Here is a 14,107-nt window from a genome sequence, read left to right on the forward strand (position 1 = left end):
GTTGATATACAGCGGTTGGACAATAGGTTTCATGGCTAAATTGGAGCAGCCTGGTGGCCAATCTGCATTATTTGCACATTGCACCAGTTAGGGCTGAGTGAGAAGGTTCAATTAGCAGGGTAAGAGCACAGTTCTGCTCAAAACATTGCAATGCACACAACATTATGGGTGACATACCAGAGTTCAAAAGAGGACATATTGTTGGTGCACGTCTTGCTGGAGCATCTGTGACCAAGACAGCAAGTCTTTGTGATGTATCAAGAGCCATGGTATCCAGGTTAATGTCAGCATACCACCAAGAGGGACGAACCACATCCAGCAGGATTAACTGTGGATGCAAGAGGAAGCTGTCTGAAAGGGATGTTCGGGTGCTCACACGGATTGTGTCCAAAAAAACCAAAACCATGGCTGCTCTAATCACGGCAGAATTCAATGTGCACCTCAACTCTCCTGTTTCCAATAGAACTGTCCGTCACCACAATAAATTATTGTGATCTAAAACCAGGTGTTTCAGTTTCTTTGTCCAACCCCTGTAGGATGTATTGATTTGAAGTGTTGGATATTATGGTTTATATGGTAGTATAAGGTAGCATAGGCATGTATAGAATGTATTAGGTAGTATAGAGTAATATAGGTAGAATATAGGATGTGTAGAGCTGTATAGGAGAGTATAGGATGTATTATGTAGTATAGGGTAGTATAGGATAGGATGCGTAGGGTAAAATAAATGAGTATATGGTAGTATATATGGAGTATAGCATGTATAGGATTGTATAGGGGTGGATTTTCTGAAATACAGTATAGTGTGTGTGTTTGTGTGTGCGTGCATGTGGCAACACACACACAGCTGTCTGTGTGTAATATATGGCTGTGAGTATAGATCTGTGTGTGTGCGCGCATGTAAATATCTCGTGCAGAGATGTGTGTCTGTGCAGACCCAGTGCTTGGCAGAGGCTGTGACTGATTAGCTGAAGCTGCTGCAGTAAGAAAGGGTGTGTGTGGTGTGTGTGTGTGTGTGTGTCGCTTGTGAGAAAGAGAGAGGAGGGAGGGAGGGAGTGTGTGTGTGTGTGTGTGTGTGTGTTACTGCACTAGAACCTCATCACTGAGACCCCCTCTCTTTTTTTTCTCTCTCATTCCCCTCTCCCTCGATTCTCTCTCTCTCTCTCTCTCTCTCTCTCTCTCTCTTTCCTCCTTGTTTTCATTTCCTTCCTTGCTTCCCTTCTGTTCTCTCTTTCTCTCTCTCCCTTCTCCCTCTCTCTCTCCCCCTCTGTTTTCATCCCATTCCTCACCCTCCTCTCTTGTTCGCGCTCTCTCTCTCTCACTCTCTCTGTCTCTCTCTGTTCCCCCTCGTTCTCTCCTCTCCAGCCGTCCCTCCCTTCGTTCCCTCGCTCCGTGCCGAAGATGACACGTCCAATTTCGAGGAGCCGGACCGGGCCCCCCGGCCCGCAGCCCAGCCGCAGCTCCAGCGCCCCCCGGGCTTCCAGGGACAGGACCTGCCCTTTCTAGGCTGGTTCTTCAGCCGGGCGCTAACAGCACTGGCCAGATCGGAGTGAGTACCCCAATACACACACACACACACACACACACACACACATTGACTGGCACACACATATACATGCCCACATATACATACACACACACACAAACGCACAGCTTGTCGTAGTGACCGTGTCCACTAGTGTGGTCACAGGTGGTGGGTTTGCAAACACAAGGCTGCCATGCATTGCAACAGCCACTGTCACCAGGCAACATCGCGGGTGAGTGTCAGTCAGGCTCTTGCTGTATCCATGCAGATGCTGTTTTCCGCCAGCAGCCGTTGTAGCTTTGTAGTGTCCTCTCTCTCTCTCTCTCTCTCTCTCTCTCTTTGTGATGAATGGGAATCAGTACTGTTGCTACTAAAAGCTCTGTGGACAAAAACAAAAAAATGTGTGTGTGTGTAAGTGTAAGGCTTTCAGTGTTGCTCTCTCAGCTCTTCTTGCATTTCAGCAAACGTGCTATTCATGTGAACGCAGTTGACTGGGAATCCCCATCATAGAGTGAGCGTGAGCGCGCGTGCAACTGGAAACTCCTCGCTGAGATTTTGATGTGGATTCTTTATTCTTCAACTCCTTTTTAACACTTTTTAAGCACCAGTTGGTTTAAAATGAATGTAAGCTAGCTGTTGGCATGGATTCATTTTGGAGGGACAAACAGTACATGTCAAAAAGGCTGTTGATATTGCTTAAAGCAGACAGAATTAGTTCAGATTCAACTGATATGTCAATCATCTGATATTTTGTACTGCAGAAGAGCGTATGGTTTAGGTGAAGAGATTCTGTGCTAAAACATCTGCGTTTTATTCAATTTACTGCATTGGCAACCCCACTACATTGGATTTCTCCATTTTCAAAATGTCATTGTATCAACATTGTAGAATGTGTATGTAAAAAAAAGAAAAGAAAAGAAAATGTCCGGTATCACAATCAGCCCAGAATTGCTATATTGACGCATCCCTACTTATCTGCATGTGGCTACCTTTCCCTAGAGGCTCTCATTGATTGCGAGCCATATTAACATTAGGTCTTATCCTATCTGCACGTACTTAAACATCGCTGTTTTTTTTTTTTTTTGTGTTTTTTTTCCTGTGCTTCTCTCTGTGCCATGAATGCTGATTTTAGATTTCAGATCTGCACAAAAAAGCACAGCATGTTCCTTATCTTTCTGTATATCAGAGAGACTGAAGAGAGAAAGAGGGGAAAAAGGAAAGGAAATGGTAACCATAAGGTACAAACTAGAGCAATAAAGAGAGAAAGAACAAGAAAGATAGAATGTAGCGATATGAAAAGCCAGAGAAAAGAACGAGAAAATGGTTATAGGATTAGTGGACGGGAGGCTGATCCCCAGTTGCTGGAATGAATGTATTTCTATGGAAACCAGAGGGAGTTTCCTCCTCAAGCCTTTCTGCTCTCGCGCGCTTTTCTCTGCGTGTGTTCTAGCGCCATCACTATTTCTTTCACTGTTTTAACCCCCCCCTCCTCTCTCTCGCTCTCTCTCTTTCTCTCTCTGCCTCTATCATATAGTACATCACACAGTGTCGTAATGCAGAAACACAGGACTGCATTTTGCTTGACCAGCTCTGTGTGCCATCTTTAATGCATATGTATAGCTTGAGCTAGCAGAACGTATCTGTTTCCATGGGAAGAATTAAAGGCTTGGTGAGGCAATATATTCTGTTTTAAATTAACAAAAAAATTGACTATTCTTAGCTTTAGAGTTTGTGCGACTTTAATTTGAAGTGATTGAAGAAGTGCAACAAGAGGGGGAGACATATTAATTTAGATAGGTTTGCAATGTATTGTATTGTACTGAAGTGCTATATGGCAGTGCTTCCATTCACAGATGTGCTGCGCAATTGCTATTCTGAAAAGCAAATCCTAGAGGAAACACTGAGCTGCTTGTTACTATGTTAAGACCACTTGGTGGCAATACATACCTCACCCCTGGCTGCAGAACCCTATTAAATCTATGAAATTGTTGAAATCCTTGATTTTTTAAAAGATTTTAGCATGTCTGACTCTAAGAATGTGTAGAACTGGACAGATTCTGTAAAATCATCTACGCGAATGGCAGTCTAAGACTTCGGCTCCTCCAAAAAACTAGCATTTCACCCATTTAAATAATCTAAAAACAACTTTAAGGTTATATTACGAAGTGGGACAATAATAGGGAAATGGGGCGTGAACAAAAAAGGCACAAGGGGATAGTTGACAAACGAGCAAAACGAGCAGAAAACAGCACCATACAAGCAGAAGGTAACGAAGCTAATGCTTATCATCAAGCACTCGAGGCAGATAGTTTGGAAAGAGTTCTGGAGGAGATAAGGGACTTTCTTGGAGGATGCAGAAACGTTGAGCCCCACAGTCCAGTTCCATAGCATTAAATGTGGTTTATTTCAAAGAAAAGTTTATTTCAAAGTAAACAGTGGTGCACTATTCTACTGTGCAGCATTGCTTTAAGAAATATCTGTATGAAAGAATCATTAGAAGCGATACTGCACAAACGTTTGTCCAAATATATATATAAAAAAAACACCCAAATCACCATGAACTAATTCAAGAAATGCGAGCTAAAGCTTTTGGAATTACTCTGGCAGTGCCCTGATTTGAATGTGTCTGTTCATCTGTGCAGAAACACAACTCAGAAGTTGATGACAGAGCAGGCTCCCTCCTACTTGCACTCACTCCTAGCTTATGTTTCCTCCACCTCACCTAGCTTTGCCAAACATTCACACAAATTAATATAGTCTGCTTTCCTACATTCTGTAGTTCCCCAATGATAAAACAAACTACCTTCTATTACCAGAGCTGGAGTGTCCCTCATTACCTTTAAAGATCTCTTCCACTAAAATCCACTTTTTCTTGTTCTTTGTGAAATACTATAAGTCTCTCTGAGTTGTATATGCATGCTGCACATGAAACTGTTTCTCAACCTCTATTGTCTGCAGTAGCTAAGAAAAGAATATCCTCAGAAATATGAGTTTATCAGAGAGACGTTTGGGGGTCTACGTCAACTAGTGAGTTTGTGGGCTCGCCCACCTCGGCTCAGGACTGCCCACAGACAGAGCTGATGCTGGGCTGCAACAGAAAGAGCTACAGCTAATAAGGAGCTTACAGCTCTGTTTACAGCTCTATTTACACAGCTGGTTAACGTTAGCTATCTTGTGTAAGTAGCTGTAGGTTTAAATCGGATCTCCGGTTGATTCTGTGTTTTACCGAAACCATAAATATACGCTAGAGGAGCACAGTTTGACAAGGCAGCACAACTCAACAGAACATTATTCAAAGCAAGCACCGTTTGCATCGAATTTTATGATGTAAGGCGGACTCTGGGGCTTATCCATGGTAAAACTGGCCAAACAACGAATCACGAAGTCTGAGCTTAGTACTGTTAGCGTCTGGCAGTTTCTTCAAGGCCTCACCTTGCTGAGAGTCTGACGTTAAGTGAAGTTTATGGCTTAATTTTACCTATCACTCAGTGCTGTATCCTTACTAACTAAGGCTGTATCTCTAAAAACATTTTGTCCTTTGAGTTTTAGAGTTGTAAAATTGACTTTGGGGGAAGACAGGTACGGGTTCTCTGCTGTTGTGCTGTTAGCCAATCAGAGGCGATATATTTGCATGTATGAATATTCATGAGCAAGAGCCAAAACCTGTCTTTTTTTTCAGAGATCTCTAATTTAGTGATCTAAAACAGGGATAAATAGAAACTTTTTTTTTTCACAAAAAAACAGCTTATATGTAAAGGTGAACTAGAAAAAATTGATTTAGGAGGGTATCTACATTTTAACACCTTGCATAAATAGTATTGTTTTGTGCACTATTGTTTCAATTGTTTTCTGAAGGCTGTGTTTACGACTGCAGACTGGGATACGGTTTGATAGAATACATTGTTGCTTCCTTAAATGATTATTATAATGGCAAATGTTATATTTTGTGATGGCAATTTATCACTGAATGTGTCTGTTAATTACTACTGTCACATTACCATTACCAGTAATTCATTAGATTTAGTAAGGTTTAATATTATGAGAGTTTGTCATGTTCATTTAATTTAGGTCCAGACATCAAACATTATATTTTCTGTCATAACAAATAAAGTTAATGATAGCATGACTGTTGTTAATAAACATAATCTGTCATAGCAACTACTGTAGCTTATTGCTGCTGTCATGCAAAAACTTCATAACTTTACAATTTTTATTGCTCCATTCATCTTGAATGTCTACTACTTATACAGTGTAAAGAACAACTACAAATACAGCATGGTTACTGTATCTCAGTCTTGTGTATCAGGGTTAAAGTAAAGTGTTGCCATATACTACACAAAACCTGCAGTGGAATCCATGGTCTTCTTTCTCTTTCCCTTCTTTTACTGTTGTTCTATATGTCTCTCGCCCCCTGCACCTGCTTTCTGCATTGTTTTTATATGTGATTTATTACTGCAGTGTCTCCATAAAACACAGTGCCCTTTTAATGAGTACAATCTCCCACATAAAGGGCTAATGAAGACTCCTCCTTTGCTGTTAGAATGAAAGCTTATGTCTTGGCCACCTTGCACTGCCATCACCAAAAAAAAAAAAAGCTCACACCAACTAATATTTGGTTGCACCGTTTTTAGCTTTGATTGCTGCACACATTCACTGTTGCATTGTTTCAATAAGCTTCTGCAGTGTCACAAGATTTCTTTATTTCAATCCAGTGTTGCTGGATTAATTTTTCACCAAGATCTTGCAGGAGTATTGATGATGGTAGGGTCTGACCACTGCACAAAGTCTTCTCCAGCACATCCCAAAGATTCTCAATGAGGTTAAGGTCTGGACATGTGTGAAAATGATGATCTCATGCTCCCTGAATCACTCTTTCACAATTCCAGCCCCATAAATCCTAACATTGTCATCTTGGAATATGGCCGTGTCATCAGGGAAGAAAAAATCCATTGATGGAATAACCTGGTCTATATTCAGTATATTCAGGTAGTCAGCTAACCTCATTCTTTCAGCACATACTGTTGCAGAACCTAAACCTGCAGACCAACTGCAGCATCAACCCCACATTATTTGCTGAGTTAAATCCAGGTGGAGACTTTGTTTTTGGCCAGGCAGTGTAAAATCATATATGTGTGACATGTTAACCTTATTGTAGTTGGTATTGGGTGGCGGGCAGCTAGTCTGAGGCAGGTAGCTGTGGCAAGAGGGGTGTATAGCAGATACGAGGAGACCCTGGTGGTCCAAATTTTGGTAGTCAGGAAATGACCAAAAAATGAAAAGAAATGGTATTAGCCTTTTACTTGAAATGATTGAGTACAGCGAATGTAAACAGATAGTAAATATCAGAGTGTGGCTAGCAACTTAAAGAAAAGAGCCAGAAGGTAACACAGACACCCTAAAACACTAACATCCATAGACTTCACCATTGCATTACTCTTGATAACATTGTATTTAGGTCTGTTTTAGCTGTTATGCTGCTTCTTTGATGAATGTGTGATTCTGATCATATTGTGAGGTGTTAATGTCCCCTTCTAATCTAATCTAGCCATTCAACATGAGTGTTTATACAGACCTGCAAACATGGCCCTAAAACAAAGAGATTTTAGGAATCAGTACTGGATTTTCAAAAACATCCAACTACGTATAAACAACGGGTGAGTGTGTGTGTGTGTGTGTGTGTGTGTGCTCACACCCCTTTAGGTGCTGTGCAGAAATAGCCTTCCACCATTCATATTCCAGTCTTTCTTTCATATACACATACAGTCCCACCCCTCTCCCCGCTTTTCAGCAACACACCCACAGATTCATCTCACAGCCTCCGCTGCACTGCCGTCACTCGCCCTGCTACAGAAATCACCTCTAATCTAAGAAAGAGAACCTGTCCAGACAGACGTTCTCCGCCTTTCCCAGAAAGAACCGCACCGCTCTGGATACAGCCGAGCGACTGAACGCTGCCCACGCTGGTGGATTTGTAGTCGGACGGCTTCTGATTAGGGCTCTGAAGCTCAGTGTCGTGACTGCCGCTCAAACCTGTGTGCTGTGCCCTCAGAATCTCCTCCCTTTCTCGTTTCCCTCGTGCTCTGGAACGTGCAGTAGATCTCCTCTGCTACACCAAAGTGTTTTAATTGCACTGTGAATGCATTACGGGGCTGTTTGAGTCATTAAGGTTTGATTTAATTTGCTTAACTTGGCAGATGAATCTACCTGTGATGGGCTTCTGTTTGTTGCTGGTGTTGAAGGATCTAAACTGGTATTTGATGGTCAGTGTGGTTAAAAGCTAGCCTTTCAGGTGTACATTTAAGGTATACCCATAAACTAGATGGTTAACCAGCTCTTGAGCTCTTGATTGAGGATTCCATTTGATATGTTCATGCTAGCTGACCTTCCTGGTCATGCTAGTTGACTAGTTGGCTTGTTGCTGGTCAAACTGCTGGGTCATGCTGGTCGAGCAGCTTGTGGGTTTTTTTTTTGCTGGTTGACCAGCTTAATCTTATAGTCGTCCCGCCTGGTCATTCTGGTCAACCAGCCTAGTTGTACTAAGCTAAAAGCATGGTGAGACTTGTTATCTGGCCTGTTTAGATTTAACTTGCTTGTAGATCAGCTAATCCATCGAATGTAAATAAAAACATACCCTATACTGGTCAACAAGCTTAAGATGGAGATGTTGGTTATTTCATACCTATACTGGAAAACCAGCCGAATAACTAGCTGAACAACCAATGTAGGTGGTGATTAATCATGTTTGTTGATGACTTGCTGGTTGAATGGTGTTGTCTGTATGGTCAGATAGCTTGGTTTTATTGGTCAAAGAGTATCATCTTGCTGGTCAGATAGCTTGGTCTTGCTGGTCGACCAGCATAGTGATGCTGGTCATGTTGCTCTACCAGCTTGGTTTTGTTGGACGAACAGTTTGGTGTTTATGTTCAACTAGCTTGGACTTGCTGGTTGTACAGTATGATCTTGCTGGTCAGCTAGCTTGGGCTTGCAGGACGACCAGCTTAGTTATGCTGGTCATGACACTCACCCAGCATGGTCTTGCTGGTCGAACAGTCTGGTCTTTCTGGATATGCTGACCAACTTGCTTTTGGAAACTTGTCCTTGCTGGTAGATCATCATGGTCACCAAACCCCCAGGTGCATACATAAACATACTCTGTTCTGGACAAGAGCTAGACTTGTCAACCAGCTTGAAAATCTTCATGATTATGATGGTAAACCAGCTGATTAACAAGCTTCTGTCCAGCATAGTATATTTTGGGTTTGATTGTTGTGATGACAATCTTGACCAGCTTGAGTTGGTGATGGTATATTAGTGTCCTCTTTTTTGGTAAACCAGGTGGTTAGCCAGCTATTGGCCAGCGTAGTGTAATTTGTATTTGATTTTGGTGATGATTGGTTGTGCTGGCCGACAAGCTTGTTCATGCTGGTTAAATGTGATGCTGTTTTTCCACCAGATGCCCATTAATTAGCTCTTTAGTGGTGATATTTGACTGGAACCCAGAGGTCTGCAATAGGCGGCATTAAACATCTGGCCTGTGGTTGTTTGAACTATAAAGAACAATAATGAAAAAAAAAATCTTCATGACTTTAGTTTCTGCTCGTTTTCGGGTCCCTATCTCCTTATAAGGGCATTTTGTTCCTGACTGTGTCCCAATTCACTAGCCAGGGCAGCGGTAGTGTTTTGGACTGCGACCCCGCTGACACAGCTTCAGTCTCACGTGAGGAATAGTGTTTGTTTATTTATTTATTTTTTCCTTTCTTCTTGAGTTTACCTGCTTTAAATTCAACTGTTCTGCAATTGGGTTTAACAACCTTCTGGGCTGGCGAGCTACTAGTCTTTAGCACTCCATTGCATTACACTTAAATTTCCAAAACAGTTTTTTTTTTTTGGTGGACCGCCACGTAATGGCTTGGCAAATATCTGGCCCGTGGCCAAACTTAATTGCTAACCCCCGCTGTAACCCCTGTAGTTTGATATGTATAGTATGGCCAGGATGTTGCCAATACACAGCCCTATTAAAAGACCTTCAGTTACGATGTTTCTCCTGACTCCTTCTCCTTCTTGTGGTGGTTGTAGATTGGTTATGTCAGAGGGTTGTCTCTCTCCTCACGTACGGAACAGATCAATACGACAGGAAAGTTTTGATTTATCCGGCTCGGCGCACTCTCACAATGATTAGAAAAGTAAGAAAGCGTGAGGCGAGTGCGTGATTAGTCGGCTGTGCCTGAGCTGGAAGGACACACAGCGGCAGCACGATAAGAGCCTGTGTGAAGATTTCAGCTTTATCTTCACCTCCACATCTCTCACAGTGACGCTGGTATAAATTTTACATGCTCTCTCTCTCGCTCTCTCTCTCCTCTCACCTTTGTCATCGTCTCTATTCTCTTTTCTCCTTATTGTGCTTGCTCCCTGTTTTTCCACCTGTCATTTTCTTTCTTCCTGACTTTCTCCTAATTTTTTCTTTTTCTGTACTTTCTTCCCAATTTTTCTCCCTTTTTCCCTCTCCTAGTATATTCTCTCTCTTTCATCCTTTACACACACACTCGTTCTCCGTACTCATACTCACTCTTATTCCTGTATCTCTCTCTGTCTTCTTCTTTGCTTCCGTTTGCTCCTGTTTCTGTTGTTTATCTTCTCTCTTGCTCTCTCTCTCTCTCCCCTGAATATTTTCTCCCTCTTTACTTTCTGTCTTTCTCTTCTCTTTTGCTCCCTTTCTCTACCCTTTCTTTTGCTTCTACACTCCTCTCTTTTTATTTCTCTCTCTCTTCTCACTTGCTTACTTAGTCTTTTCTTTCTGTTTCTCTTTTACACCCCCCCACTCCCTTCAATCTTTTCTCACTCTTTTCCTTCCTTTTAAGTCTCTATGTCTTCTCTTGGTCTTCCCTCTCTGTTTTTTTTTCTCAATCTTTTCTTTTGCTTCCTCACTCTTGTCTTACTTTGTTTCTCTTCCCTCTTCACTTTTGCTCCTTTGCTTTTTCTTTGTTCCTTTATTTATTCTTCTTTGCTCTCTTACTCCTGTTCCTCTCGCTGTTCCTCTATATCTTTTTTTTTGCTCCCTCACTTTCCTCACCTCTCTTGCTATTTCTTGCTCGCCCCTCATGCTTTTCTCTTTCTGTTTCTTTCTTTCTTTATTCTCTCTTGTTCTTTCTCAGTCTTTTTTTTAATTTTTCTTAGTTCACTTCAGTTTTTCTCTGTCTCTCCATTTTGCTCCCCCTCTCTTTTCTCTTTCACTCTGTTCTTTCCACTATATATTTTGCATTATCTCTCTGTCTCTTGCAGTGTCTTATTCTCTCTTCCTTTCGCTGTCTTGTGCTCTATCGCGTTCTCTCGCTCTCTCTCTCTCCGCCCCCGCATCTTCTCTCCATTTCCTCTCCCTCCTTCCCAGTCCTGGGGTAAAAATAGATTTCCAGTGTGAACGTACTGAAATGAATGAATTTAATCCTTGTTTTTTTGCTCTCACAGTGTGGAGCGGTGGTGTCCGGCTCTGGCGGAGAAACTGCCTGAGGAACGCGCTGCACTGGCTGTTAATTGCCAATCATAAATCCCATAGCAAAACGCTGATTTAATGTAAGGCTGCGGCGCTGTAGATCTTCCTTAAATCATTCCTCATCACTGCGCTATTCAGTCAGTTGTACCTTCGCACTGTGACTGCTTTTTTACTGCAGGGACTGCAATGGTTACTAAAAGCTTATCAAACATCGCTGGCGTAGCATTGCTAAAGCAGCATTAGCATGCCTGCGACCAGACTCATCCAGCATCACAAATGCAGTGTTTGCATGCTGGTGACCAGGCTCATCCAGCATCACCAATGCAGTGTTTGCATGCTGGTGACCAGGCTCACCCAGCATCACTAATGCAGTGTTTGCATGCTGGTGACCAGGCTCACCCAGCATCACTAATGCAGTGTTTGCATGCTGGTGACCAGGCTCATCCAGCATCACCAATGCAGTGTTTGCATGCTGGTGACCAGGCTCACCCAGCATCACTAATGCAGTGTTTGCATGCTGGTGACCAGGCTCATCCAACATCACCAATGCAGTGTTTGCATGCTGGTGACCAGGCTCACCCAACATCACTAATGCAGTGTTTGCATGCTGGTGACCAGGCTCATCCAACATCACCAATGCAGTGTTTGTATGCTGGTGACCAGGCTCATCCAACATCACCAATGCAGTGTTTGTATCCTGGTGACCAGGCTTATCCAACATCACCAATGCAGTGTTTGCATGCTGGTGACCAGGCTTATCCAACATCACCAATGCAGTGTTTGCATGCTGGTGACCAGGCTCATCCAACATCACCAATGCAGTGTTTGCATGCTGGTGACCAGGTTCATCCAGCATCACCAATGTAGTGTTTGCATGCTGGTGACCAGGCTCACCCAACATCACCAATGCAGTGTTTGCATGCTGGTGACCAGGCTCATCCAGCATCACCAATGCAGTGTTTGCATGCTGGTGACCAGGTTCATCCAGCATCACCGATGTAGTGTTTGCATGCTGGTGACCAGGCTCACCCAACATCACCAATGCAGTGTTTGCATGCTGGTGAACAGGCTCATCCAGCATCACTAATGTGGCAATAGCATGTCAGTAACAAAACTCATCCAGAATTGCTTATGTATCATTAGCATGCCGGCCATCATGCTCATTCAACATCACTAACACAATGCTAGCATGCCGGTGACCAGGCTCATTCAACATCAATAAAGCGGCACAGTAGCATGCTGGCGACCAATCACATCCAGAATAGCATTAGCATGCAATCAACCAGGCTCATTCAACATCAATAAAGCGGCACAGTAGCATGCTGGCGACCAATCACATCCAGAATAGCATTAGCATGCAATCAACCAGGCTCATTCAACATCAATAAAGCGGCACAGTAGCATGCTGGCGACCAATCACATCCAGAATAGCATTAGCATGCAATCAACCAGGCTCATTCAACATCAATAAAGCGGCACAGTAGCATGCTGGCGACCAATCACATCTAGAATATCATTAACATGCAATTAACCAGGCTCATCCAACATTTGCTGATGCGGTTCTAGCATGACAGCAACCAGGCTTGTCCAACTTCACTGACGGACCTGGCATTGCTAATGTAGGGTTTGCAAGCTGGAAACCAGATTCATCTCTCTTATACAGCTCTGGAAAAAAAATCATAGTTTTTATGCATCTTGGCATGTTCTCCTCCACCAGTCTTACACACTGCTTTTTGATAACTTTTTGCCACTCTTGATGCAAAAATTTAAGCAGTTCAGCTTGGTTTGGTGGGTTGTGATCATCCATCTATATTCCAGAGTTTTTAATTTGGCAAAATCAAAGAAACTCATACTTTTTAAGTGGTCTTTTTCCAGAGCTGTATATCCATTAACTCTAACATTGTGCTATCATGCCGGTAATCAGGCTCATTTAGCAGTACTAACATAATGGTACAATTTTGGAGACCGGGCTCATCTGAAATTGTTAAAGGGAATTTTGGTGTAGTAAAACATGATAAATTATTTACCTTTGATGAATAGCACACCTCCGTTCTCCCATAGCGTTTCGAGATCCAGAAATACATAGACTAGATAGACTCCACATAGCGTAGAAGCCGGCGCCATTGGCGGTGCTCATGTTAAAGGATGTAAACAGTGTTTTTTAATAAGCTTCTTGTGCAAGCTTCTTATTAAAGCCTTGTTTTAAATGTCAGGGCTTTCCGGATTCTAGCAAGCAGGTGTGGAGCTACTTTGGTATAACGGTGTAAAAAGGGATTTATCGGGGCAAATTATGCCCCGTGTCTCAAGTCTGAAGAGTATTTGGACAAACTGTTAAAATTTCTGGGTCTCGGAACGCTGTGGGAGATTGGAGGTGGGCTATTTATCAAAGGTAAGTACTTTTATCATGTTTTACTACACCCAAAGTCCATTTTACACCAGAGTTCTTCTTTAAGGCAGCAGCCTGGCTAGCCAATAGGCAGATCCCTCAGTCTTAAAGCCCTCCCACTGATCAGTCATGTGGCCCCAAGTAAGAGAGAAGGTGTCTGTTTGAAGAAGACTCCAGAATGGTGGTCCTCTGTTCCCAGAACTGTTCAGCCCTGCAGTGAAAACGTGGCCTATGTTTCGTGAAGCACTGGTCAATGTTTCTGTTGTAATTGGTATATGTGTTTTGTAAGGGTACCAGTCTTTGCTGTAGGGTTCACAGCGTAATGGCCGTGTTAGTACTGGAGAGTTCTTCTGAGCCCTGTGATTCACTCTTTAATGACCGGTTTGTCTGTACGTGCAGCAGTGTAATGACTACCATTGTTGGAGGCGCGATTATTTGTGAAAACAGTGCCTGGGTTTGCAGTTTGAACCCTAATCTACATTAAAATCAATGTGTAATGGTAGGGTAAACAAACTCAACACTAACTGTGTGCTCTGAGTTCTACTTAAAAATAGAGGATGCTGTGACTCATTGCCTTGTTTCTTCCTGTGAAGTGTTTTGGCTCGCCTTAGCAACCATTCTTACACCACTGAAAGTGTGAGACATGCAATCTCCCTGACCAGTACTGTCCAACACTTCTTTACTCTTCTGGGTAAAGGTAACCGAACTG

General features: G+C 42.7%; 1 protein-coding gene across 10 annotated transcripts in view; it reads left to right on the top strand.

The window, feature by feature from the left end:
• Window positions 1-14,107, top strand: part of cita (citron rho-interacting serine/threonine kinase a) — a 155,581-nt gene that overhangs the window by 22,938 nt on the left and 118,536 nt on the right. For 8 of the 10 annotated variants that reach the window (XM_022665832.2, XM_022665834.2, XM_022665836.2 and 5 more), the window contains exon 10: window positions 1,366-1,549. In XM_022665832.2, the coding sequence (XP_022521553.2) occupies window positions 1,366-1,549 (184 nt within the window). Of the gene's footprint in view, window positions 1-1,365; window positions 1,550-1,683; window positions 1,758-14,107 lie in introns of those variants that run through there. The other 2 variants (XM_049467718.1, XM_022665840.2) reach the window with 2 other exon arrangements.

The sequence above is a fragment of the Astyanax mexicanus genome, chromosome 1 (assembly GCF_023375975.1).
Source record: "Astyanax mexicanus isolate ESR-SI-001 chromosome 1, AstMex3_surface, whole genome shotgun sequence".
Lineage (NCBI taxonomy): Eukaryota > Metazoa > Chordata > Actinopteri > Characiformes > Acestrorhamphidae > Astyanax > Astyanax mexicanus.